The sequence below is a fragment of the Catharus ustulatus genome (genome assembly GCF_009819885.2).
Source record: "Catharus ustulatus isolate bCatUst1 chromosome Z unlocalized genomic scaffold, bCatUst1.pri.v2 scaffold_29_arrow_ctg1, whole genome shotgun sequence".
In the NCBI taxonomy this organism is placed as follows: Eukaryota; Metazoa; Chordata; class Aves; order Passeriformes; family Turdidae; genus Catharus; species Catharus ustulatus.
Window position 1 is genome coordinate 505,580 of NW_024879446.1, and position 26,141 is coordinate 531,720.

At 40.4% G+C, this 26,141-nt stretch overlaps 1 protein-coding gene across 5 annotated transcripts; it reads left to right on the plus strand.

Annotated features, from left to right (window-relative positions):
• The first annotated feature begins 251 nt into the window (after window positions 1-251).
• On the plus strand, window positions 252-26,014 carry FSD1L (fibronectin type III and SPRY domain containing 1 like). Of its 5 annotated transcripts, none has more exons than XM_033086508.1 (14): window positions 252-398; window positions 4,667-4,762; window positions 5,656-5,787; window positions 6,297-6,398; window positions 8,828-8,850; window positions 11,657-11,778; window positions 13,337-13,546; window positions 13,873-13,971; window positions 15,319-15,445; window positions 17,117-17,149; window positions 20,216-20,313; window positions 20,737-20,988; window positions 21,337-21,425; window positions 22,783-26,014. In XM_033086508.1, exons 1-14 carry the CDS (start codon window positions 384-386, stop codon window positions 22,900-22,902), a joined length of 1,518 nt encoding a protein of 505 aa, XP_032942399.1. In that variant the 5' UTR covers window positions 252-383; the 3' UTR covers window positions 22,903-26,014. The 5 variants fall into 5 exon arrangements, with proteins under 5 accessions (XP_032942399.1, XP_032942400.1, XP_032942401.1 ...); XM_033086509.1 differs by having other exon boundaries at window positions 20,219-20,313; XM_033086510.1 differs by lacking the exon at window positions 17,117-17,149 and having other exon boundaries at window positions 253-398.
• The last annotated feature ends 127 nt before the right edge of the window (window positions 26,015-26,141 follow it).

Below are 26,141 nucleotides of genomic sequence, written 5' to 3' on the forward strand. Positions count from 1 at the left end.
ACAACTAGGCACCACCAAGAGGAGCTCGGAGGCGTTTATACGGATTGGAGATATTTATACGGATGGAGGAGATGTTTTCTCAGGGCGAACACAGCAGCGCGACTCCCGCAACCCACGGCGGGACCGGGTCTCGAACCCGGGACACTGACCCGGGGGCGGGCGCGCAGGCGCGCGCAGGCCCGGTGCGCGCGGGGCGGGGCGGCGCGGGCGCTTATCCCGCGGGTGCGGCGGCGCCGCGAGCGCGCCGCGCATCCCGCGTCTCGCTCCCTGCATCCCGCGTCTCGCTCCGTACACCCCGCCCGCGCCGCGCATCCCGCGCCGCGCATCCCGCGCCCCGCATCCTGCGCCGCAGGGCCTCTTGGCTCTGCGCCGCGCCCGCAGACATGGACGAGGAGCAGGTGAGTCCTCGCGGGGCAGCGGCTGCGGGCCGCCCGGGAGGCTGGCGGGGCGTTTCCACGGAGATTCCCGGCCCTCGGCCTGGGAGGTGGGGCGGTGTGGGAGGGCGGTGGCGCGGGGAAGGGATGCTGGCGGAGTTCTGGGGATCCCGGGTCCGTTTCCCTCGTGGATGTGCCTCTTTCTGGAGGCGTTCCTGGCGTCACCTGCTCCGTGTGAGCCTGCTCTGCCAGGGGGGTTGGACTGATCCCTTCCAGCCATGGCTATTCCGCGGTTCTGCAGTGAAGTGCTCCAGCGGTTGTAGAGCTCTTTCACTCTGTGTATTCCTGTCATAAGTAATTATGGTGCGTGCATAAGCCCTTCTGTTTGCCATTGATGTCATCTAGTGTTGAAGGGAGCTAATGCATAAAAGGGTTTTGTTGGGGAATTTTTTCCGCGCCTTTTTTGGTTTTTTTTGGGGGGCTTTTTTTTTTTTTTTTGGAGGGGAGGGAGTAGTTTGGTTGGTTCTCCCCCGCCATGTTTGCTGCCCTGTAATTTCCGCCATCCCTCGTTTGCCATCGTACCCCTCGGGGTTCCCACTGAAGGGCAGAGGTGTGCCCACCCAAGCGTTGGGGCATTCTTGAACAGATGCCCCCCTACAAAAAGTTGTGACTCAGCCTCTTGGCTTCCAGTCCATCATTGCAGAAGGGCTTCTCTTTCTGTGTTCTGTGGACTCTGCTTTCCTCAGCTTGGGAGGAGGTCTGTGTGTGTGTGGCCTGAGTAATTTGGTGCTGATAATGGCTTGAAATTTACAGGTCAGTGTAATTTTCTCTTGCTAATGCCAAGCGCCAGCACTGTAGGAGTTACTGGGAAATTACTGTAGAAATTAACTGTATCACAGCCACAGCAGAACTTGCTGTGAGTTCACAGCTGGCAGCCCAAGGCTTCAGCAAACCCAGATCCTCATCCAAAGCAAACAACAGCCTAAATCACAAAATACTATAATTCTATCTAACTTATTTTACATAAGACTTATTTATACTAATGGGATAAGCAGCTAATATATCTGAAAGTGTGCACTGGAAGGTGAGATGTAAAATGCCATAAAAAGTGTGCTTCTGGTAGAAACTGTGTCAGTTTGGGTCAGTCTGCCTTTGCCTATGTGAGATTTTTTTCCTTCTGGAGGAGGAGTGCTGCCCCTGTTATGGGTGCTCTAGCTGGATGTTTCTGAGCAGGGTCACTGATCATATTTGAACTCCTGAGGTTCTGAATACAGCAGTAAAACTGCAATGGATCTTGTGTTTTACAGTATTTTCTCTACCAAGGGTTAATTTGGTAATGTCACCTGTACTGTACGAAGTTCTTCAGACTCTGGCAACTTCACTGTGTTGACAAGTGCAGGAGTTTAAATTAATGGAAGCTAAGTAAGCATGTCCTCCTTGAAATTTGATCTGGATATGAAGGTTATAATGTCATATGATTTTGTCCTAGGCCTAGGACTGCTTCAGGAACTGTTCTGCATGCAGTCAGCTCATGAGTCTTCAGTATGATTTTGAGTAACTTTGCAACTTGCTTCTTATGCAGAACTGCCATGATTGTTTAATGTATCAAAATTTAGTTTTTATGAGGTGCCTGTCTGCTTCAAGAGGTGCCATGTAATGTTAGTTACTCACTATTCAATGGTGGGTATTCTGTTTTTATCCACCTGGCAAGACGACAAACTACATGTTGTAGGGCTTCTCTTCCTTTTTCCTATCCTTTTTTACTCTTCATCTTTTGCTTATCCACACTCTTGCTTTACCAGTGGTATGTTTGGTTTTTTTCCTTCTTTTTTCCCCAGCAAAGTGCATTAGATTCAGAGGGTAATAAACATTTCATAATGCTTTGAAAATCCATTTGAAACTGACCTCGCATAGAGGTCAGAGAGAAAGCTCAAAGAAAATTGCTTGTAATAGATTTCTGTGAAATATTGCATTCATCAGTGGGCAATAGCATTAGTTTTCTTTAGTGCAGAAATACCAAGAAACTTTGCTGGGCTTAGTGCTATAGAAATTCTTCTGTAAGTTAATGTAGAATGTAGGCCTCTTCTGCTGCTTACATAGGTAATTTTTCTCAAACCCTTTGCTCTGTGAAATTACATTGACTTTTCAGAAATCCTCCTTAAAGGAAGAAATGGCAATATTGCAGCATGTTTTTAAATTTGGCATGCGTGGTATGTCTGGAAGAAAATCTATTTTTTGCTTATTCTTGATGAGAAAATTATGTTGGAAAGTAGAATAAGATAGTGGTTCCTAAAACCTGCCTTTTTTTTGTTCTAATGGCTTGTGCATTGGTGTTTTAGAAAAACACTGTTTTAAAGGTCATTCAGACTCATTAAAATTTCACCAGACTTGGTTGAATTTCTTAAGAGAGAAATTGGTAGCTTACTTAAAAAGAGCCATACCAACCCACATTTAGTCAGCTAAAAGTAACTTTAGGTGAAAATCTTGGGTTTTAGCTGGCTTGCAGTTATAGCTGCCGTTTGCTTGGCTGTGAAAAGGCCTTTTAAATGTTCCTCACGTGTAGATATTTTCCTTTAACCAAAATGTAGCTATAAAACCAAGCAGCACTGTTTAGCACTGCACACAAGAACACTTTTCCCCCATGTGTTGCAGCTGAGTAAGCCCTAAGATCCGTGCTGAAAGAGGATTGTGAATTTTTCGTGTTCATCCAAATTGACAGTTGTGCTCATAGGATCTAAGGCTTATCTCCAGGCTATCTGGTCTGTGAAAACAATTGCCTCTGGTCAGTGGTGAATGCAGAAGTAGCTGGCTGGACAATGGCTATTCATCTGGCATTCTGATGTGTACAAAATTGCCTACAAACATGCCCAGTTTTCACCAGACAAGGAGAAGGTTCAGTAATGAAGTGGTCAAGATTTTCTGTTCCTCTGTTTCTGAAAGAAGCCAAGGTGTTGTTTCTGTTTCCCCAGAGTACAGGCCTGAGTCATTGCTGTCTGCTGTGTTACCTCTGTATGTAACGCCATCAGCACCTGTAAAAAGTGATTAAACTACTAAAATTTGTTTTTTCTACTGATGATTTAACTTTCTGTGTATGACACTATTAAACAGGTAGGAAGCTGGAGTACCCCTAAATTTCTTCTTGCAGATTTGTTGGAAACTGCCAGGGGAGGGGTCAGAAGAAAGAGGAAGGAGCACAATTTAGGACTAGTGGAGATGTTCTTTAAAACTGGTGTTGACATTCCCTGTGGGTGTTGTGGAAGGATAAAACATTTTTCTTACTTTTTAGCAAACAAATGTGATCTAGGTAGTACATGACTGTTAAGAAATTGCTTCTGGAAGGGACTTCTGCAACATCCCTTTGGTGGTCTTGCTGTTTCCAAGATGTATTTTATTATTTCTCATTGCCTTGGTTTCCTAAATTTTGTCAAATAACATTAGGATAAGCAATTGAAACTAGGTCTTTACTTAAAATTCTTGAGTAATACAACCTGACTTAAAATGAAGTACCAAGCATTGATGTGTTTTTGTCAAATTCTTAGAATATGAGACTAGCTGCTCAACAATATTAGACTTGGTGGTCTTAATTTAAAACGAGCTTTTAATAGTTTTTCTGGCTTAGTATATGTTTTGTAAGCTGAATCTACTGCTTTTTGAACAGGTGGGATGCACATCACTGAAATAACCTTGGTTCTCTTTCTCAGATGTCAGTAAGCTTTCCTCTTTGAGATCATTTTTGATTGGAATGTAGAAGTTACTCACCCAAAATACTTTCCCACTTGTAGAATAAGTTTTCAAATCACTTTTAGAGATTTATTCTGTATATAAAATAAAATGTCAGCATGGTTATTTCACACTAGCTTCTTTTGACATGAGGAAATCTCAGCTTTTCTTCTGAGTTTCCTTTTACCAGCTTTTAAAATTTTCATTTCAACCAATTTCACTGGTTGCACAAGCACCAGCTTTCTCATCTGGAGAAGCTGTGGTACCACTGGATATTTTGGTGCAGGTGACTCATGCAGAAAAACATGCGAAACAGTGGGGTAACTTAAAGCAGGTTCTTGATTTTTCTCAAACTAATACCTGGAGATCTTTAATTTGGTGGAATGCTTTTTAGAGGTTTAATGTTCTTTCTCTGTCCTGAGAAAATACTTTTCCTTATCCCATCAGAACTGAATTTGCTGCAGCTGGAATGTCTGTGATGAGTTTTCATGCATGTTGAAATAGTGATGGTTTGAAAGCAAATTGCAAGACAATTTCTTTACAACTTCTCTCGCTTGTTTTTGTAATTCTAGGAGACTCTGCAAAGGATTGTCACTACTCTGGTGAACAAAAATGAGGAAATTCACAACTTCATTGATACGCTGAACCATATAATATCAAATGTTCAGGTATTTATTTTGAGGTTCATAGCTAGTGTCTGAGAGGGGCACACTTTTGGTCTCAAACTGTGTAGTGTATAAAGCATGGCTGTTCAAAATACATTTTCATGTTGGAGCTAGATAGAAAAACATTTTGTTTTTCAAGTCTGCCTCTAGATGACAGGTGTGGTAGTCTTGCATTTTGTGTGAAGAGGTTTTGTAGAACTTTGTGTGGGGAAGATAACCTTTACCTGATGCAAGATCTGAGACTCCTATTAGTGAGAAATAGTCTTTATTTTCAGACTTCTGCTCTGTTTGGTGGACTGAAAAATAATACTTGAGAGAAAATTCTTTAGTCTTTCTCTTTTCAGCAGTTTCAAACTGTTGGGCTCAAGCTTAGAGTTAGATGTTGTTGTTAGAGCATCTTCATGAGGATGAGGTTTAGGTTCCTTCAACCTTTCTGTCAGCCAAAAGTTGTTTCATCCCAAAGCTGAGCCAGGTTGGCTGCAGAAATGGAAATTATCCAGCAAATCTTTAAACTGCCTTCCGGAGTGCAGTTTTTATTATCAAATGAAATATTTGTATTTGGAGATGGGTAACTTCCTCCTTCCAAAATCTAGCAATCCATATACAATTGTGTGAAGAAAGTCAAGGCTTTTGACATGGAACAAAGTTGCCAAGTGTACTGGTTTTGTGCAAGGTTGAGTATCATGGAATTTTCACAGATTGCAGCATTCAATGTCCTGATGTAGAATGTGCTTAGGAGACTGTTCCATCATTCCTAATATTTTTTCCCTTTTTGATAAGCTGAGAAGCAGTCATAAGGTACCCAGTGGTCATGGCAAAACGTGTGGGAAATTATGTGACTTTCAACTTCTTTGCATTGTTTCCAATGTAAGCATCATTTTCAATTCTCCTCTCAGTTAAACTCTTCTAATGCCATCAGTGAACTAGATGAGGAGTTTGATGGTCTGTATTCTGTGCTGCATGAGATGAAGGGGAGCATGACCAACACTATTCAACAAGAAGAGGCTCATAAAATTCAAGCTCTGCAGGTAAAATTTTGCAACTGCATGGCAGCATTTTAAACTTCTTCTGTTCCTGTTATGCTATTCCCGTTTGTAACACAGCAGCATTGATTTTCAGGATTGTCTTGTCACAGTTCCAGAGCTGGTAAAGTCACTGCCTTTTTCAAGACTGTTGCCACACTGTCATTCAGTGATGAACTGCAGTCCTGTAAATAGAAATTGTAGTGCACATGAATATAAGTGTTTATTTCTCTGCTTTCTGAAACCTTAAAACTGGGGGAAACACAGTGTTGAATTAAATATGACTTTTAAGTCAGACTTCAGCTTTCCCCCCCCTTGGAGTTGTGGGATGTGCCAAGTATCACTGTGCACTTGTCAAGCACAGTGAAGTTAGGGCGCTGTCAGAGGCCTTGGTTATATAAGGGAATAAGTTGTCACAAATGCATAGCAAATCCACATAATTCCTAGGACTGGTGCCTCACAAACTGTTGCTTTAATGGGAGTACATCACATTATTCTTTTTGATTTTGCTCCAGGATCAGCTGAACCAGTGCAACCGTGCCCTGGAAGGCTCAGAAGAGCTGCTGAAACTTGCTATGCAGTCGCTGGATATAAAGAACCCTGTGGAGCTCTTTGAGGTAGAAAAGATTGACTGGATGTGTGTGAGGCAGATGTTGACATCTGTCTCGATTTGAAATATTCTTTGCATTACTCTCCTGGACACTGCAAACTTACCAGGTGTACTTAGAGTAAGGATAGACAGGCATATAAAAATGCAGTTATTGCCATGCTGAAAAGCCAAGTTAAACATTGTAGTCCTGAATTTGTGCAATTTCTGATGAAACAAGTTGCCTTTTTTCTTATTTAGGGTGATGGGGAGGGAATACAGTGCCTTCTGGTGGACAGCTGTTGTTGTTAATCAAACTTGCACAGATGACCCCAGAAAAGGGAGGGTGAAGTAACACATATCTAACTGGAAGAATATACTTGTAAATTAAGGAAACTGTTCCACATATCCACTGATTCAGTACACTAATGCTTGCTACAGTAATCCCAGTGGTAGCAGTAGGATCAACCACACCAAATCCAAGGCCCAATTACTTTTTTTTTCTCTCTACATTTTAACTGAAACAAGGACACAAATTAGTTTAAGAAGAACAAGGGGGAAGGCTCTCTTCATGTTTCAGTTTTACCTTTTGGCTGCATGTTTGTGTGCTGCCATGTTTTATGGGTGTCAGCCTTGATTTATTTGCCTCAAAGAGCAGCAATTCCTAAACGGTATTTTTTTTCAGCTGGAGTTGTCCTTTCTGGTTTGTAGCAAAAAATTAAGTTGGCTCTTGGACTCTGTGCAAAATGCAGCTTTGACTTTCTTGGAAGTTGTTCTATTTCAGATCTCTCTAATGCTTTTTTTCCAATCAAATTTACCAAGGAAAGCTGTCTGAGCATTTGCTGGGGGGAAACATCTTCAAATTTGGAGTCTGAAGATTAAGATACTGAAATCCAATTCAGTGAGCTCTAATACATAGGATTTGATACTGGTATTACACTTGTGCATTTGGGGATGACATTTTAAGGTAATATTGCCTTGGGTATTAGGCAGCTAATTCTATTAGGTAGGAATAGCAAGTGGTGCTGAAGTGGCAACTCCACCCCTGACTTTTATATATTGACAAATTTTCTTTGGATGCTCCAGTACATCAGTTCAGGAGCAACTAGCATAAGATTATTTTAGGGTTTTTTTTCCTATGTATTTTTTTGGTGGGTTTATTCTCGGATTTGTTTTACCTGGAAGTCACAAGAACACGAGTGACAAATTGCAGGAGGGTTTGGTGTTTAGGTGGGATGTGATCAGACACTGCTAGGCAGTTCCTCTGGGATGGACTGATCCTTCTGTGTCAGTAGCCTGGAAACAAACTAAAGTCAGTGAAATAAAGCTGGGAATGTCTTGCAGAAGATGTTGAGTCCTTATTTCGCAAGGCATGGAGATTAAATTCAAGGAGTTTCTTGGGAAGTATCTCTGCTTTGTCATGTAGGAAAATCAGTTCCTGCAATAATTTTGTTTTGAGGTAAAGCAAAGCTGTATCTTAAGCTCATTATTTCTAAACACTTGGCTTGGGTTTTTTTCTGCTTCCCACTTTAGGAATATCAGTTTTGTAGCAGGGACATCCTGATTTTTTTTTTTTTTTCCCAGTGTGATTTGTATTTAGTGAAAAACTGGGGAGTTCTCCACTTCTGACTTCCAACTGGGAAGCTGCCTGATGATTCTTTTCTCTTTAATAGGGAAAATTATTCAGCTGAATGACCAACTGGATCAAGGAGCAGTGTTGAAGAAAGGCTTCAGCAGACACAAGCAAACCCTCACTGCTTCAAGAATAATTTTTTGGCTTAGGTTTGCAGCTCCTTTTGGTGAAGGAGAGAGATTTTTGTCTTTCCACCTGCCAGTTGATGTTTATCTTTTAAATGTCATCACTTTTACATCTGCTTTGGTATTATTATTTGAGAAGAACTACTTGCTGTCATTTTTGAATGCTGACATACAGAGAGAGTCTTTTATGACACTTTTCCAACACTTCCTAACTTTTAGACGAAAAGTTAGACTAAGTCCTATTTTTTCTTTTTTATCAGGGTATTCATCCTGTGGTGTGTAGTGTTCAGCAAGTCAGGCATGGTTACATGCCATTAATAAGCACTTCTTAGTTTCACAGAAAATACCATGGCAGTTAAATGTTGTTGGTTTGGTCCTGTAGTGCTTTCAAAAAGCCGGAGAGTAACTAGTGATTAAGAGAAATCTGAAAATACAAAGTCACACTCAGAAAGCTGAGTAATTTGGAATTGGTTTGGTGTGGTTCTGGAAATTAGGTTGGTTTTTTTCCCCCAGTTGTTACAGTGTTGCTGTGCTAACCCATGCTATTAACATGCTTCGTGGGACAGTTTATTTGCTCATTTTGAACTTCAAATCTGAGCAATGCAGCAGAGATTGTTTTGGGCCTTCCTGCATGCTACTGCCATTGACACTTGCATGGAAATACTAACTACTTTCTCTTTCTTCTCCCTGACACGCATCAAGGCTGCCAAACGGATCAAAGATAGGTACGGTACAAAATCTATCACTTTAGTCTTTGAATTAATCTTATTCTTGAAAATGCATTTACTGTGAAAGGGCCATAGTCAGCTTTAATCAAATGCATTGACTCTTTTCTAAATGTTAGTTATCACAACTTCTGAGAGGAAACTAAAAATTTCTGTGCTGCTCATGTAGTGTTTTTACTGGCTTTTCATAACTTTTAAAATAAAAAGATGTTTTTGATGCAGGGAAGTGGAGCTCTGCATCAGCTGCTGCTGTAATTATTATGCCTTTGAATATATATATAATTAATTATTACTGTCAATAAGCTTATTAATACCTCATGGCTGAAATTTTATGATGTTTCAAGCTGACTCTGCCCCTTGAGTCGAGAGAATCTTGTTGGTTTTTTGTTTTTCAAGTGCTTAAAGACTTTTGCTACCTAATTTTCCTGCAGAATATAAAAAAAGTCTTGTAGCTGTTGAAATACTTCTGGTGACAGTGGTGATCATAGTAGATTTTTTTTTAACAATTGTTTAAAAAGCAAAACTGCTGTTTCAAAATCAATACTAAGGCCATTTTTCTTCACTTGGAAGAATGTTAACTCTATTTCAAGTGTATGACCTTCTGGTTCGGAAAATCTTCTATGATGTGCATAATATTTTGAGAAGCAGCTCACAGGATGTTGTTGCGTATGTGGACCAAATAGGTTGGTTTTCAATTTACAGGTTTTTCAATGAACACTCTGATTTACTAAATTCTCTGAATTTCTCTGTGAAATTAGTAATTGTTAGCGTTGAAATTAATCTTTGCTTTTCCAAAGGTAAAGGTTTAGTATCATTAATAGATCGGAGGGAAAGTGGTTAGTGTCAGTTATGGGATTCATTAATACTTTTTGTCAGTAATAAGCATCCTCTCCTGCTTACTTGAAATTATCACCAAATCCTTTGTGTTTCTGTCCAAGACTGGTTTCTGAGCAGGAATTAAAAAGCTATCTGAAGCCCACTGTTCCCTGGTGTTCTCTTGCTGCTAATCAGAAGATTATTCTTCCTTAAGGAGGGATTTTCTCTACCCATCTGGTTGAGCATGGATGTGCTAGGCATCCCATACTGAATTTCAGAACGTGAGCTCTGTTTTGGAAAATCAGTTGAATTGTCTTTCATGACAGGATGTCCAGCTCAGTCTCATGATTGCAATAATCCCAAAATTGCAAAGCTGATGATTCCTGACTGGCATATATCTTTAATATTAAACTTCACATTTCCTCCTCCTTCCCCACTACTAGATTTTTTTGTTTTTCAGTGTTTTTTGATATATCTGTGGTTAGCATACAATCTCTCTTAATATATTGGTGGAGTGCAGGAAGGGATATGCATTAGGTGTTCTAAAACTGCCACACATCAGTGGGTGTAAAATGGATTCAGGTCTTGGCAGTTGACTTTTATGGCATATATATTACTTTGTAGTTGAGAATCTTTTTTTAAAGGAGGAGTTGGGATCTCTGTGCTGAGTCAATGTTACTCAAAATCTGCTGAATGGCCTGGTTAGAGAGAGTTAGAGAATTACATGAGAGCCTAGGGGTTTTTTTTGTGATGTAGTTGATGTACAAAAATGTCATGAGAGTGTTCATGATAGTACTCAGCTAAGATTTCAGGAGTGGAAATGGGAGCTGTGCTTCACAGAATCCCAGTATGGTCAGGTTGGAAGGGAGCACAGTGGGTCATCTGGTCCCACCTCCCTGTTCCAGCAGGGTCATCCCAGAGCATGTGGCACAGGATTGTGTCCAGATTCTGGAATATCTCCAGTGGGAGAAACTCCCCAGCCTCTCTGGGCAGTCTGTTCAAAGCTTGGTCACCACACAGGGAAGAAGTTTTCCCTCATGTTCAGGTGGAACTTGCTGGCTCAGTCCCTGCCCGTGGCTCTGGTGCCATTGCTGGGCCCTGGAGCAGAGCCTGGGCCCTGCTCTGACCCTCCCTGCACACAGGGCTGAGGATCCCTCTCAGCTGGGGCTCCTCTCCAGGCTGGACAGCCCCAGCTCCCTCAGCCTTTCCTCATGAGGGAGATGCTCCAGGCCCTTCCTGACCTCCACAGCTTTGCTGGACCCAGGGCAGGAGCTCTGTGTCCCTCCTGCCCTGAGGAGCGCAGAGCTGGACACAGCACTCCAGAGGTGCTTTCCAGGGCTGGGCAGATGGGCAGGGTCCCTCCCTGACCTCCCAGCAGTGCCCTTCCAAGTGCACTCCAGGATCCCTTTGGCCTTCTTATCCCCAGGACACTCTGCTGGCTCAGGGACAGCTGTTTGCCCCCCAGGACCTGCAGGTCCTTCTTGTGTTTGCCTCTGTTGAATTAACGTTCTTTAGTGTATCTTATAGAACTGGTCTGGTGCTTGCGTCTTCTAATCTGCAACTTGAAAAAGCTCTTCATCCCCTGATAAGGAGATAGATATAAAATCAGAATAGTCAGATTGTTAATTGCTGTTTAGAAATGCCTAAACCTGATCCTGAGTCTACACTACTTCAGACTTTTCATACTTGCTGAATTTATGTCAAATGATGGAAATTTTTTTTGTTTTTTATCCAGGACTTTTTTGTCACCTCATTAGTATTTATTTACTTAGTAACAGGGAACAGCTGGTAACTCACACCAGTCACATAAGCAAAACTTTCTATTTTGAGTATGCGAAATGGTAAACAATTATGTGTTACTAAAATGTGCTAATCTTTGATTGGTAGTTTGACGTCAGTGATACAGATTGTCTGATTGCTGTTTTGGAAAATGGGATATAGGACTTGACAATGTGAAATACATTTGCTAATGCTGCTTTCTTGGCTTTAGTGTCACAGTGGCTTCAGCATTCCGCCTCTCTCTGAAACCACGAGTCAGTGACAGTATGACTCACATGATGGTGGACTTTGCCCTAGAAAAGCGCATGCTCCAATCTGTGAAGTTTTTGCCAGGTAAAAACTGTATCCAGCGAGTTTAATCTGTTGCTACGTGAACAGCTTGCTATGTTTAAACCAACCAAACTAAAGAAAATTGCACCTCTTGCACCCTAATAAGTGGGTTTTTCAGAGTACCTAAACTCATTCTTACTCATTGTATGTTACATTCAATGCCTTGAGGATGAGAGCTTTCTAGTTTTCATTGTGTTAATTTCAACACAAGACAGCATTTTGAAAAATAGTATTGATCTCAGAAGTGAGAATGAGTCTTCTGGAGCATGTTTTTTCATGAGCTGTCAGTTACTCTGTGAATTTATGTGAGGTCTCTTAGGACTGTCCATGCCAGCTTGATCCTGACTGACACCCAATAGTCCTGTGCATGTACAGGAGTGTTGTGTGTAGAACTGTAAACTTACAAGAGTGGTGAAGTGGTCTGAAATACAGGGGAAGGACCATCTACAAGTACAGGGATACTATACTGATATTACAAAATGTGTATTAATCCATCTATTCCTGTTTGACAGTGAATTTGGGTGCATTAGACCAGTGTGTATCTTTCATGCCTTTTTAATGCTGTTGCTTTCCTATTTATAACACTTTGCCCTTGGCTGTTACTGAGAATATATTGACAAGAATGCTGCTGGCAGGGGTGTAAAGTTGTCTCATCTCTAGGTCACTAATCCAAATCTGTTAAGGACTTGGCAGCATCAGTTTTCATTTCTGCCCTGTGTGTTGCAGATACAGTATGTGGGAGCAGGTGTAGTAAATGAGCACTGTTATTCCTAGTGATCAGCTGGCAGTGTCCTGGCAGAAATTCACCTTCTAGTCTCAGACTCTGGATGTCAGTCACTGCCCTGCATTTCTCAGTGCATCTGTTTAATAGCAATGGGAGTGTAAAGATCTAACAGCAAGTGTGAACAAAGTTTTGCATCTAGATGAAGGTATTGTTTAGTGTGACCCTTCTTACACATTTTTCCTTGTCAAATATTTAGGAATTTAAGTTTGGCCTCTGATTTGTAAACAGGTAAATTGACTGACTGGGTATCAATCTTGCTTTTTATGCTGTAGTGCTGTGCTTTTAAATTACTCAGGCATCAAAAACTCAAACTGAAAACAATAAAACTTCTTTTTAATTTCCTGCAGCAAAAGTCTTCCTTGCATGTCCTTTAGACTCTACAGATAATATGTAAATGCCTTATTTTTCAAAATTTTTTTCCACAGATTGAAGTGCTGTTTGATCTCATGGAGTAGAATTTTGTTGTCTATAAACAAAACTTCAGTCTTTAGTGGACCTTAGGAGCTGTTTCCCCCTCCTTTCAAGACAAAGGGGTGAAAAGAAAACTGGGTAACTGAAGAGAAGCTAGTCGAAAATATTAGTGTCTGTATTGATGGAAGTAAATATAAGTGATGCTGTGTGAGAAGTGCTCTGAACTTACCTTCCACAGACATAGGAACAGAAGTTTGTTTCTTGGTGTTCTTCCTGTGTGGTGTTTATTCAAATGTAGATTCATAATTTTAAGTCCACTCTAGCCTTCTCTTCTTCAAACTGACCTGTGTGCTTGTCTTTGTGCAGTCCCTAAAGCTCCAGAGATAGATGTAGCAGCATGTCTGGTTGCTGACAACTGCATAACAATATCATGGAGAATGCCTGGGGAGGACAGCAGAGTTGATCATTTTGTGCTGGAGTATAGGAAAACCAACTTTGGTGGGCTCCCTCGAATAAAAGGGGAGCAGCGCTGGGAGGTGGTTGACTACATTAATGCTACTCAATACACGTTATCAGGTAAAGACTTTATATGCTTCAATCCCAAGAATATTGATACACTCTTAATGCTGGGAAGTTTTTCAAAATGTTCGTTTTCCAGCATGTAATGAAGATGCCATTGTATCACATTGGTCTTGGGTACTTTGTACAGTAACAGTTCTGTCTTTTATTTTGACTTTGAGGTTTTACCAAAAATTGTGCATTAAATAAAGTTCACACTGGCATTCTAGCATGTTTTTTGCAGGTTGAGATAAATGAAAGACAACTATGTGGGGATAGATCTTAGTCCTGTAGGAGTTGTCAGTAATCACACAATTTCAAATTTGTAAATGTCTGCTTTGTAGGTCTGAAATTTGATACAAAATACATGAACCTGAGAGTACAAGCTTGGAACAAAGCTATGGCAGGTGAATACTCCGACCCTGTAACTCTGGAAACAAAAGGTAAAATTTGAAAAACTCTTAAACCTTCTCTGTGGTGAAAATCCTGCACTTACACTTCTCTACCTTCATATATGAACCTGTTATGTACAGTCTACTTCTGCATGAGCCCTGCTGAAATAGTGGAGAGGGAAACAACTATAAAGGCTTAAGAATCTTATTGGTACAAAGGTGCCCTTATGGCATTCAGACCCTTAAAAAATGGGGCAGTTAATGTTACTTTCACCAAAAGCTTGGCATTGATTGCTTTGAACTGGGGAATGACAGTCCCATGTGCTGCTACATGATGCCAACATGCAGCAAGAAGATGGATGAATGTTGTGGATGACTCTTTGGGCATCTAAGCAGTTGGTGTGATTATCCTGTTATTAGTGGCTGAGACAGCATTCTGTTACTAGAAGGTGCTGGAAAGCTTTTTCTTGACTTTGTAGCTGTAGTTTCTAATTACCGTCAATATTTTAAAAGTTGGTAGCTTCGAATTGCTAAAGGTGGGTAGTCATGATGTTAGAAGTCAGTTGATCTGAGAATTGTTAGAGTGGCTTCCTAACATCATTTTGTATATATACTGAAAGAAATTTCTTGGAAGGGGTGTTTGTGACCGAACACAAATCTTAGCTATTAAGGAGAGAGAGTGATCCTGGGGTTTGATTTACATCCAAGTCTGGTGTAAAGGGCAAAATGACGGGTTTCAACTGTTTGAAGTTATGTAAGTATAATTTCTGTTCCTTTTGAATCTTATTTTGTAAGAATAAAGCTGTATGCAATTTGAATGAACTGACAAGCCTTCTGGTAACTTTTCTATAATTACTTTAATACTTTTAAGCAACAATTATTGTCAGAGACATGGTATCTGTTTAATAGTTACATAATTCCCTACTCCAGTACCAGAGAAGTAATTCTGGTTTTGATTGTCTGGGCAGTTACCATGCTTCCCATATTATTTTCATTATTCCTAGGTGAGCACTTAGTTCATGTTCTTTAATAATCAACCCAGAGAAAATCAGTCTCCTCATCCATGTGCTTAACCTGACTGTTGTTTGCACTTGTGCATTTTTGAGCTCTGAACTCTTAAAAACATAAAGTATATGTTCTTTCAGGACCAGACTCTAATATCTGATAGTATTATCATATTTATAGAACATCTGTGAATATATTTAGGAAATTCAGCTTGTAAATATATTTAGGAATTTCAGCCTGTTGTCCTAGTGATTTTGATATCAAGTGTCAGACTGAAAAGCTGGTGCTTCTGTTATGCTCAATAAAACTCTGTGGCAAATTTACTACTGCTTCTCTTATTTTCTGTGAATAACCATTACACCATTTCACTGTTTTCTATTTTGTCTTGACCAGCATTTGTGTTCAGTTTGGACAGTACTACATCTCATCTGAACTTGAAAGTTGAAGACACATATGTTGAATGGGATCCTACCGGAGGCAAAGGCCAAGAAAAAATAAAAGGGAAGGAAAATAAAAACAGGTAAGAACTCTGTTTTGTAAGTGTCTGGCATATCTCATCTTGCAGTTAAAGGAAGAGGGCAGGGGGGAATTAAAACACTTGGGGACAGTGGGACACTAAAGGAATTTTCATTCAGAAATTTTTCTCTGGAAAAATTTAATTTTTATTTTCCTTCCTCTGTCACTCTGATGTAGAGGCTAGAATTGTGTTGTAATTGTTACGTAATATTTATTTATTTAAAAAATTCATTTTTTAGTGTGTCATTCAGTGTACTGAACTAAACTGTAGGTGTGGTGGACTGACCTCCAGGTCACACCAGGTGCCCACCTACCTGCTCTATGGTTTCTCCTTCTCCTGGTACCAAAACCTTGCCACATATGGCCAGGACTGTAGATAAGGTAAATGTGAACAGATAGCTGATGTTACTACTAGTCTTGCAGGTCAGTTCTGGTGAACAGACAACATTTCTACTTCAAAAAAAAAAAAGAGCTGACTGCCTTGCCCTTTTGAGAAAGAAAAGGTTAAATAAAATTGGTACTACATATAGGTGGTGTCTGAATTTATCTAAAACCCTCATTGGAGGGGAAAAGGTACCAATAAAACAAAGCAGACAGCAAAAGGTAATGGATAATGAATGAAACATAACTATTATGTGGCAGCTCTAAACATACTGCTTTCATCCAGAAAAAAACCTTAACTTCAGTGGAGCTCTTGGTAGATTGTTAGATGTCTGCTCTTCTGAGTCACTGGATAAACACAGCTGGAAGAATGTTTAACTCTTGTCTACTCTGAGCCTTGAATATATCCAAGGATGAAGAAGGTGCAGATGAGGAATGTGTTAACTTGCTAGCCCTCTGTTCAGGCCACTGTTATGGGAGGGGAGGAATATACCGGTACCAAACTGGAATTCCCTGTGGTACAGTGACTCCAGGTGCTTCTCAGCCATCAGTGTGACCTCTGTGAGGACAGCCTGGCTTAGTCTTCTCTACTCCCCTTCCTGTTACCTTATTAAAGACAGCAGTTGGTGGTTCTTCAGGCTGAGCAAACCCAATTGTCTTTTTGTGCCCCATACCCTTAATTGCAGTGTTGGCTCTCTAGAGACTTGCTCTGGTATGCCAGGGTGTAAAACTGAGGGGCCCAGACCTGAACACAGGAGGGGTTCAAGGTCAGTCTGGCAGCTGCCAAAAGGAGAGAAGTCACTTGCCTTGGGCTCCTGGTCACTGTGTTGGCGCTACAGGCTGGGTGTGGCTGTCCCCCTCTGCCACGAGGGCACAGGGCACTGGTATTGTCAGCTTCTGCTTCCCGAATTCTCAATGGCTTTTCGGCAGAGCTGTTCTTCCCTTTGGTGTCCCTCAACCTGTCTTTCTGTGAGGATTTGTCTCACCTGGAGGGCTGTGAGCTGGCTGTTCAGCTGGCTCTGTACAGAAGGCATGGCCCCGCACTGAGTGTACCTCACCTCTCGGGTTTTGGGGATACTCCATGGGAATGAGTCCACACAACTGCCATGACCTCAACCGTGGTTTATTGGCTTTCCATATTCACAGTTTGAGATAAGTTTTGAACAAATACGTTCTCCACAGGCATATATTGTCAGAAGCATGATAGAATAATTTCTCTTGGCATTTTAAAAATGGGGATAATTTACTGTAGTAATAGAACAGTTCTTTAATGACTACTTATTTCTGTCGACAGTGGCCAGAATCCTCTTCTGAAGAGCAATAGAAGGTGACAATATACCTCTTATTCCTAGGATCTAGCACCTAGTTTTGTTGGGAAACTGTGCTACTTTCCTTTGCTTGATGTCATGAGAAACAAATCTAATAGCCTTTATCTGTGACAGTGCACATGTGCATTTAAAAGTTATTTTGCAGTTTAATTTGGATTCCTAGAGATTATGTATATATTCTCCAGTGACTAGAAGAGTCTTTCTGGAAGGATTCATCCTAATGTGTTTGAAACCTGTTTTGCAGTGGTTAGAAGGGCATAATGTATTTTAATATTGATCCAAAGATCCCTGTTATTTACAGATACATTGATGCTTTCTTAACCCTTTGGCACTTTAAGATATTTTTTTTGCTCTTATTTTTGAATCTCAGAGACCTCTTTGCTTCTGAACTTGTACTGTAGCTGTTACTAGACATCAGAGGGTAAGAAGTAAGTGTTTTTACATGTTTGAAGAGGATGAAGCATATGTTAAAAGCTTCATGGCCATTCCAATTGCAGAACCAATTGTTTGAATGAGAAATGTTTTTTTTCTGTTGCTATATAAAGCTAGGTAAAATACTTTCCTATTCTTTGTGCAGTTGTGATTTTTTTAGTGTCACATTTTTTCATTGTTTTTCTAGTGAAACGCCTTTTTGAGAAATTACTTTTCCCAGCTTTTGATCTCTTGCTCTGATTTGCTCATCTAGAAGTCATGGACCAAAAGAAATACCCAGAATCCTAATTTTTTTACAGGTTTTACTCCCCTGTATTCATCTATCAGGTGGACCTATCTCTAATTCTAAGTCAGAAATAAAGAAAAGCTTATCTAGAAAGCAAAATAAGCTCTTGAAGCCATTCAGTTTCAATTGGTCTGCTACATAAATTATAGCAATTTGTGCCAAACTAATTTTTAAAAATGTCGTGGAGACACTCCTACTTGCTCAGCTCAAGGAGTTTTACACCCTGGTTTTTCTTTGTAGCTGTCAGTAGAGTATTTCTGTGGTTCTTGGCTCTGGTTTGGTAGAAGGACATGGTCACATCTTCAGTTCTGCATTTCAGACTGACCTTTTCTAGCAGCTGATTTAGATGTATTTTGTAGGACGCATTTGTTCCCACCTAAAAACATCTGTAAGAAGTCTGTGTTAAAGGGGAAATTTGGAGGTGGGGGGAAAAAATTGGAAGTATAGCTACTTTAAACAAAAAAGTGTGCAGTTTTATGAGTCAAAAATACACAGTGGTGACAAAATTCTTAATTGCCTCTCACTTATTAGACTAGAAAATGCCTCTCAATAACTTTTGATCTCCTTCCTTGACCTCTCTTCTCCAGAAGAGAATACGTTCTATGTGTAGTATATTGTGAAATGGATGAGGAACTAACTGCAGTGCTGTAGGCACCAATCCTAAACCATGAGACAAGAATATGTGGCCACTGAATATTGGAAGAAATATGTCAGTTACTGGCTAATAGGGACTGTGCTGTAATGGAAAACAGGCACAAAACTAACTTTCTACTATGAAATTTGCTACCTTCCATTGAAAGGGAGATGTAAGCACTGTGGAGGAAAAAAAGCCCGAGCAACTGTTTTTTTGAAGCTTTTATGTCAAATAGTCAGTGTAATTTTCTGAACTGATAAAGGCTATTAAATTTTGAGAGGACAAAGCACATGCAATGGCCATTTACAGATTCAAACAAAGTACATGATATCAAGAAGCTTTTAATGCTTTCTTAACATTGAGAAAATTCTAGCAAAGTGCTGCATTTTTCCTACTGTGATTCTCTAAATGGCCACATTGCTACATTGCTTTCTGCATAGCCCATTTGTCCTGGATCTAATAGAAAATTTTCAGCAGCATTTGTTGAGAATGAGAGTGATGATGTCTGATGCACATGAAGCAGGATGGAGTCTGCAGAGGGCCTCCCTCTGAAATTATGCTTTAATTCTTGGCTTTGCTTTTTTTCTTCCCATGCTATCACTTGCTAACTTTTTCCTTTGGTAAGTAAACTGCTGCATCCCCCATATTTACAAAATTCAAAAGCACTTGATGTGGTGCCCCTGCGCAATATACACTTATCCCCTTCCTGTATCTCTTGTGAGCAATTTGGAAGCATAGTTGTCTTCTGTTACATGCTAAATAGTGATGCTCAGTAAACAGCTTTTTCATCAGTAATTTTTTTCCTGGACTTCTGTAAATGGAATAAAATAAACTTGGTAATGAACTAGATTTAAGTATATGTATAGTATAGTATATAGTATATATTTAGTGTATATATAATATCACTTAACTTTTGATTCTCATGTGACTTTATTTTTGTGGTGGTATTTGGAAAAAGGGACATGTCCTAAGCCTTTCTGGAATGGTTTTTGAGAGTAGTGAATTAATTGGAAATAAAACAAGCTGAACTTCACTGTATTAATGGACGTAAAAGTAGCTTCACCAAATAGTAGCTGAAGGAGAAGCTGGATAGAAAACTCTTCTGTAGGTGGTATTTCTTCCAAGGCTGAGAAATTGAAAATGACTTCTCAAGTGTATTTCAGAGACTGACTTTGTACTTTTTTTTGGTCAATTAAATTAAAAAGTGAACTGTACAGCTATTTCTGGGAAGTTAGAATTCTTTGCTACTGATTGCCTTTAAAGTAGTAACAGATGTGATTCTCTGTCTACTGAGGAATATTGCAAGTAGCCCTTACTCGGTTTAATGGTTAAATTATTGATATTGAGAGCCTAACCGAGGTTAAAAAAGTTTAAAAGCCTCATTAGGTTAAAATTATTATTTTATACAACTGATTGCTCATTAGAATATTCTCCATCCTGAAGTGTTTCATTCAAACCACGTGCCACACATCTGCTTTTTCCCCCCTTGTGTTTCCTTTCTCAGCTGCCTCTGAACCTTTTTTTTTTCCAACATTCTGTGTGTTTTCTTCTGTCACCTCTTCCCTCTCAGCTGTTGTGCATGCATGCTGTTAGAGGCATCAACTAACATGTTTCAAGAGTGTTTGTGTCTCTTGCACCTGATGGACTTGGGGACACCTGAGTGTGCATTTCTGTGGCTGTGTCCAAGTTTTGAGTGGTTGATCTCTCCTTTAGAAGCAACACAGCATCTCCGAAGAGATCCACTAACAGCCCAAGAACCTCAGCGAGGGGCAGCCGGGATCGCTTTGCCGGTGAATCCTACACAGTGCTGGGTGAGCTGAACTTGTTTGCTCTGTTAGGAAAGGCAGATCAGGTAAGAATTGGAGGGAAAGTTTGTGACTGTTCGTTGAAGGTTGTGTACTCAACTTCATTGTGCCCGGATCAGTTTGCCCATATAACACCAGAATTTTGTGTCTTCAACTCTGCTTTGTATTACAAAGCTCTTAGTGACTGACATGCACTGCTTTTAAACATAAATTGGTGTTAAATGTATCTTGTTGTAATGTAAATACATTCTCACTATTCTATTTTATATTTATATTCTATTATACAATTTTCTTACTCCTTGTAGTTCAGATTTTGTCACCTTAAAATAGAGAAAACATCACTGGTGCATACTAACAAGGCAGCATGTAAGGTACACTCAATTGTAATTAACTACACTCAGTTTTAATTAAATGTATTTTTGTTGGTAGGAGACACTGCTGTTGAAAGTGGACAGCATTACTGGGAAGTGAGAGCCCAGAAGGATTGCAAATCGTACAGCGTGGGAGTAACATACAGAAACCCAGGGAAGTTTGACCAGCTGGGGAAGACTAATTCCAGCTGGTGCATCCATGTCAACAACTGGCTGCAAACCACATTCTCAGCAAAGCATAACAATAAAGCAAAGACTCTAGATATACCTGTCCCAGACAGGATAGGAGTATACTGCGACTTTGATGGAGGTAATTACATTTTAGGAGATATAGTAAAAAGAGTTAGTTACTATTTCTGTTGAGCTGGAGCAGTCCAAGGCTGAAGTAGTGCATTACTTCCAGACTGATCCAGTCTGGCATGACAACACAGACCCTAAATGCTTGTCCTGTCAAATGACCTGAGTTCATATGTGTGACTGAGATACTGAAATTCAGTGAAAATAGTGAATTTTCACACTCATGGACTGCACTTAGTGTGTCCTGGAAAAGAACACATTTTTTTTTTGTACAAGGTAGACAGCAGCAGCATTCTAGCTTGAACTATGCTTAAGCTGAATTTCAACTCGTTCTCTCTCTCTCTCTGCCTTTTTCTCTTAGGTCAGCTCTCATTTTATAATGCAAGCTCAAAGGCATTGTTACACACCTTCAGAACAAAGTTTACCCAGCCATTGCTACCAGGCTTCATGGTCAGTATTGATAAAATCTTGCAGTTTCTAGCACTGAATTCAGTTTTAATTGTTTTTTTAGAGAAGGAAACTGCAAGCACTCAGTTTGGCTGACTAGTCATTTTTTCAAGTGTTTAACTCTTTTCTTTTGGATTTTGTCGCGCTTATAGCAGCATCCCAGCAGGATGTCTCAACTATGTAAACAGAAGTAATTAAATTTGTGTATAGGAAATTAATAGCACATTGCAGTGACTGATGAGCCTACTGCAGTAACTAATCCAAACTGATGGAACCATCAGAGCAGGTGTCATGGGACAGAACAGCACTCGATACTTTCCAGTGGGGAAAAAAAGTCTCCAGCTTTCACATCCTTAAAAGCTCAGTGGGATTTTCTTGCCAGTCAGTTCAGTGCCCTGCACTGAACCTTTTTTGTTGCTCTAAGGTAATTGGCAACAACTTTTTGCAGTGTTAGAGGCTCAAACCTTGCCCAAAATGCACAGGAGAAGGATTAGCTACTATTAGTTTTCCTTTAATGATTTAAGTCATTGCTTTACCTAAATTGGGAGTTATGTTGTGCCATCAGGTGCATCACGCTTTGGGAACAGGGTGTGTAGGCCTGGGATTTTAAACAGGTGTAGATTTTTTCATGGCTGTTTCTTTTCCTTGCTGATCCTTTTCAGCATAGGGGGAAAAGAATAGCTTCACAACTAATGGGGTACATGTGTTAGCCATTCCCTAGCACAGCAAAGGCTGACTCATGTAAATTCAGTTCTGAAGTCATCTGGGGAAATGGTTATTTGCCAAAATTCAGGCTATCCCTCTGCACCTCACACAGCCAGCCCCTTACAGAGTGACAACAGCCTGACGGACTGAACTGGACAAGAGAAAATGACAAATTGCTTAATTACATCTCTCAAACTTACTCATAAACATGAAAATACAGCATTCTTTCATATGTAGAGTAGAGGTCACTGGCACCTGCGCCCCTGAAGCTTCTCAGATATTTTTTGTTGTAATATCTTTGTGCTGACATAATTTTAGCGTGACATGGCAAAAATAAGCACTGCTTTCAGGCAGTGCAGCATAGTGAGAGAATTGCTTTTTGTTGTCACTCTACTTGCTGCTGTCACATTGGCCTTCAAAAAATTTCTCTAGTTAGGAGCAAGTGATTTGAGTACAAGGACTTAGTTATAAACTTAGTTATGAAGCATAGTATGTGAAGCAACTTAGACTTAAAAATTAAGGTATCTGTGATTAGAACGTTTTATGGGGTGCTGTGACAGAAGACATGCAGCTGTGTTTGTGCTGGTTAATTGTGGGGTGGGAGGAGAGAGATGTGTTTGGTTCATAATGCAGACTTTTTTCTTTTCCTCCCCAGATCTGGTGTGGTGGGCTCACAGTGAGTACTGGATTGCAGGTGCCAAGTGCTGTGAAAACTCTTCAGAAGAATGAAAATGGATTGGGTGGTTCAACAAGCAGCCTAAATAATGTTGCCTAGTAATGTCTGTTCAACACTTCTGCTGCTGAATGTTTTTGTTTTTCTGTGTAGCTACTACTCACAGAAACTTGTGAGTGTTGTTTTTTACTGGGTTTGCTACCTTCTGCTGTTTAGGGCCTGGGTACTGATAGTATGAAGGTCTGGGGCTAAAGTGTTAAGAACCAGTTCTGGGAATCCAGAAAAATGTCAGAAAGCTGAACTGTTGCCTATTTAAAAAAAAAAAAAAAGAAACCAATAGCTGTAACTATGTACTTTTCTAATACTGTATTCAAGCATTTTGTTACAGAGTTGAGTATTAGTTTTGTTACAAATACTATTCTTCTATGAAGAATATAGCAAATACCATTTTTAGCTCTCCTAATGTGAATTACTTAACTATGTATTTAATTATTACTAGGCTTCCCATTAGAAATTGTGATTTCTGAGATGCATTTTGAAAACAGACTGATTTGCTGGTCTAGCCTGGCAAAGTACCACAGCAGCATGGTTTCAAAAGGATATTATAAGAATCTGTAGGCCTGGTATGAAGAAAAACAGTAAGAGCAGGCTGTGATTATTTCCCCTAGTGGTATAAAATTTTCCTATTTTCCATGGGTAACTCCTTTTTGAAACCATGTATATTGATACTAGCTCCCATTTGTCACCTTTACATTAATTGCATTCTAGTTATATTAGAAAATTATATTCAAATGTTCCATTACCTCGACTCCTATTTGCAAGCCTGGTAAAACAGTAGTCAAATTATTTCTAGTAATGGGAGAGCTAAAAAAAGAAAAAAGATCATGTTATATTCTTTGTGGAAAATCCCAGCTTGTCAGTGGGAATTACTAGGTTATTATAGGCTTTTTAAATCTGCTTTCTTCCCTCTAATCAAGCCGAGGAGCCTATAAATAGTTTTCAGGTACACTCTTGAATCAGGTGTTTCCTAACTGAAGATTGTTTTCTGGTATCACCTAAAAACTGTTATAAATTTGTGGTCCATAATGATTTGGCTCATTTGCTGCTGGGCCAGTATAATTTTTCTTTCGTGTACCTTTTAGCCCATAAAACCATGAACGTGTAATCATGTTAAACCTCAGTATTACCAATGGCTCCTTTCTGTCTATCACAGTTTCTCAAGAGAAGGAGAAATTCCTTGAGGCGCATTCTAATAAACTGGCTTTGTTCAGTGAAAAGTTAAAATTAACAAGGAAATGTAATTATCTGTTCTGGAAAGTGTTGTTTTTCTTGAGGAATCATGAAGTTGACAGGTTGGCTGAGCCCTAAATATTTATTTTGTATCTGGAACTCGAGCATCTCTTAGTTATTTGCATTGTGAACTTGTAATCTCTTTTTGCAGAGGAGAGTGCAAAACAGTTCCCAGTTTAAATGTACCTTCTTCTGCCTGTTCTGTTGCTTGGGCTTTGGGACAAAGATACTCAGAAGTGATGTGGTTCTTGGTCAACAGTGTCTGAATCTGTTTCACACATCTGCAGATGTTACTATTATGCAAATACTCTGTGTATAATCTTTTTCCATTTTACTGCAATGGACACCTGACTAGGAGTTTTTGGGGATAAATTGCTACAAACTCAGTTTTGCAGCTAGTTCTAGTCCAGGGCTGTAGTGCACAGACTCCAGGACAGACTGGCATCTCCTCATCATCACCCATCCACTTGTCTTCATCTTGGGTGTTCAGCTGCAGTTCCTCTTCAAATTTCCCTTTGTGGAAAGAAAGAGGATGTTTACAACCAGCTAATGTGTAGTGAGAACCATGAGTATTTTCCAGCCCTCTACAAGAGCATTTAGATTGTTTTTTTGTTTGTTTTTTTTTCCCTTTTAGCCACTTGTAGTGTAACCTGCAAGGTAAATTTGATATGCACCAATGTAAAAATGTAATTTTTCTTTTAACAGTTAGAGAAAAGCTTGGGAGTGTTAAATACTGTGACTTGTGACTTGCAAGTTTTGGTTTAACTGATGTCCTAGATGTACCTTAACATGTGACTTTTTACCCTTAAAAGGATGGATATGTTGTATAATAGTTTGCACAGATGTCAAATTTTTGCTGCTAACATCTAGTCCAGCTGTTTTTAGTATATGGGGATATGAAGAATTGCCTTAAGCACTTAGACTGGAACTAGTGTCTCTCCAGCACCCTTCATCAGGGGAAGATGAGTGACACCACACTGCTCCCAGTGATGATTTTTTGTTGCAGTTGGTGCAGAGTTTGTGCCTGCAGCTGGACAGGGATGCCTGGAGCCCGTGGAGTTAACTTTCCTTTTGGTGAATCTGCTTTCAGGGATTTGGAAAGGGGTGGCTCTTTGGCAGTGGATTAGATTTTTTGAAGGTCTGTAGTTCAATCCAGCAGGCTTATTTACTGTTGGTTATTCTGAAGCTGATACTGCATTGTGGCTAAACAGGGGTTTTCTGCTCTATGACCAAAAGGAGCTGCTTTTTTTTTTTTCTTTCTCTCTTTTTAAGTACTGACTGCTGGTATTGTCAAGTTAATGTTGATTCCAAAGGCCTGACTTTTGAGGAGCTAAAGGTTTTCCTTGAGGTATTAATAAATCAGATGAGTGTAGCTGCCATTGTTCTGTGGAAAACTAAGGAAAACTGTGTTAACTGCAGCTAGGGCTGTTAGTGTCAAGGAGGATCATAAAAAAAAAAAACAAACAAAAAAACCATCTGGGGATATAAATGCTTCTGCAAATACCAAACAGGGGCGAGGTAGCAGGTTCATGTTTTAGAAATGCAGAAAAAGCAGAGGCTAGTGTACAAATCCTATTTCCTCACCCCTCCCACGTTTCAGATGGAGACCGGGGGAACGACCTGGGAGCGTGTTGGCTTGTCCGTGTTTTTATTTTGGGAATTGCGGGGTGTTGGATGGGCGCTGACCGTGGCTTGTGTTGATGTCGTGCCCCAGCGTCGCTGCTTTTGGGTGTCTTGTGGCAGGCCCAGCCCGGCCCTGGGTTCCCTTCGGAGCAGTTCCCGGTGATCCCGGTAGACCCGAGCATCCCTAGGTCGCAGCGCGGGATCCCTGCTCGGAGCCCGCCGGCTTGGCGAGGGTGGGGGGGTGGTGTGCCGTCTGCGTGTGACGCGATGTTTTGTACTAATACAGAAATCTGCAACCCTGCGTGTCTCTCGCTGTGTCGTTTTACTGCCGCCTCATTTTGGGGGGATCGAGGGAGGTTTGGGGGGTGGGGTGAGAGACCCCTGTTAGGGGGGTTTACGACAGCGGGGTGGGGGGGGAGCGTTTTACT

Excerpts from the sequence above, each read along its gene's own strand:
- FSD1L (XM_033086508.1), top strand. Across the intron at positions 5,788-6,296 it reads ATAAAATTCAAGCTCTGCAG|GATCAGCTGAACCAGTGCAA; the intron begins GTAAAATTTTGC and ends ATTTTGCTCCAG. Across the intron at positions 21,426-22,782 it reads CATTGCTACCAGGCTTCATG|ATCTGGTGTGGTGGGCTCAC; the intron begins GTCAGTATTGAT and ends TTTCCTCCCCAG.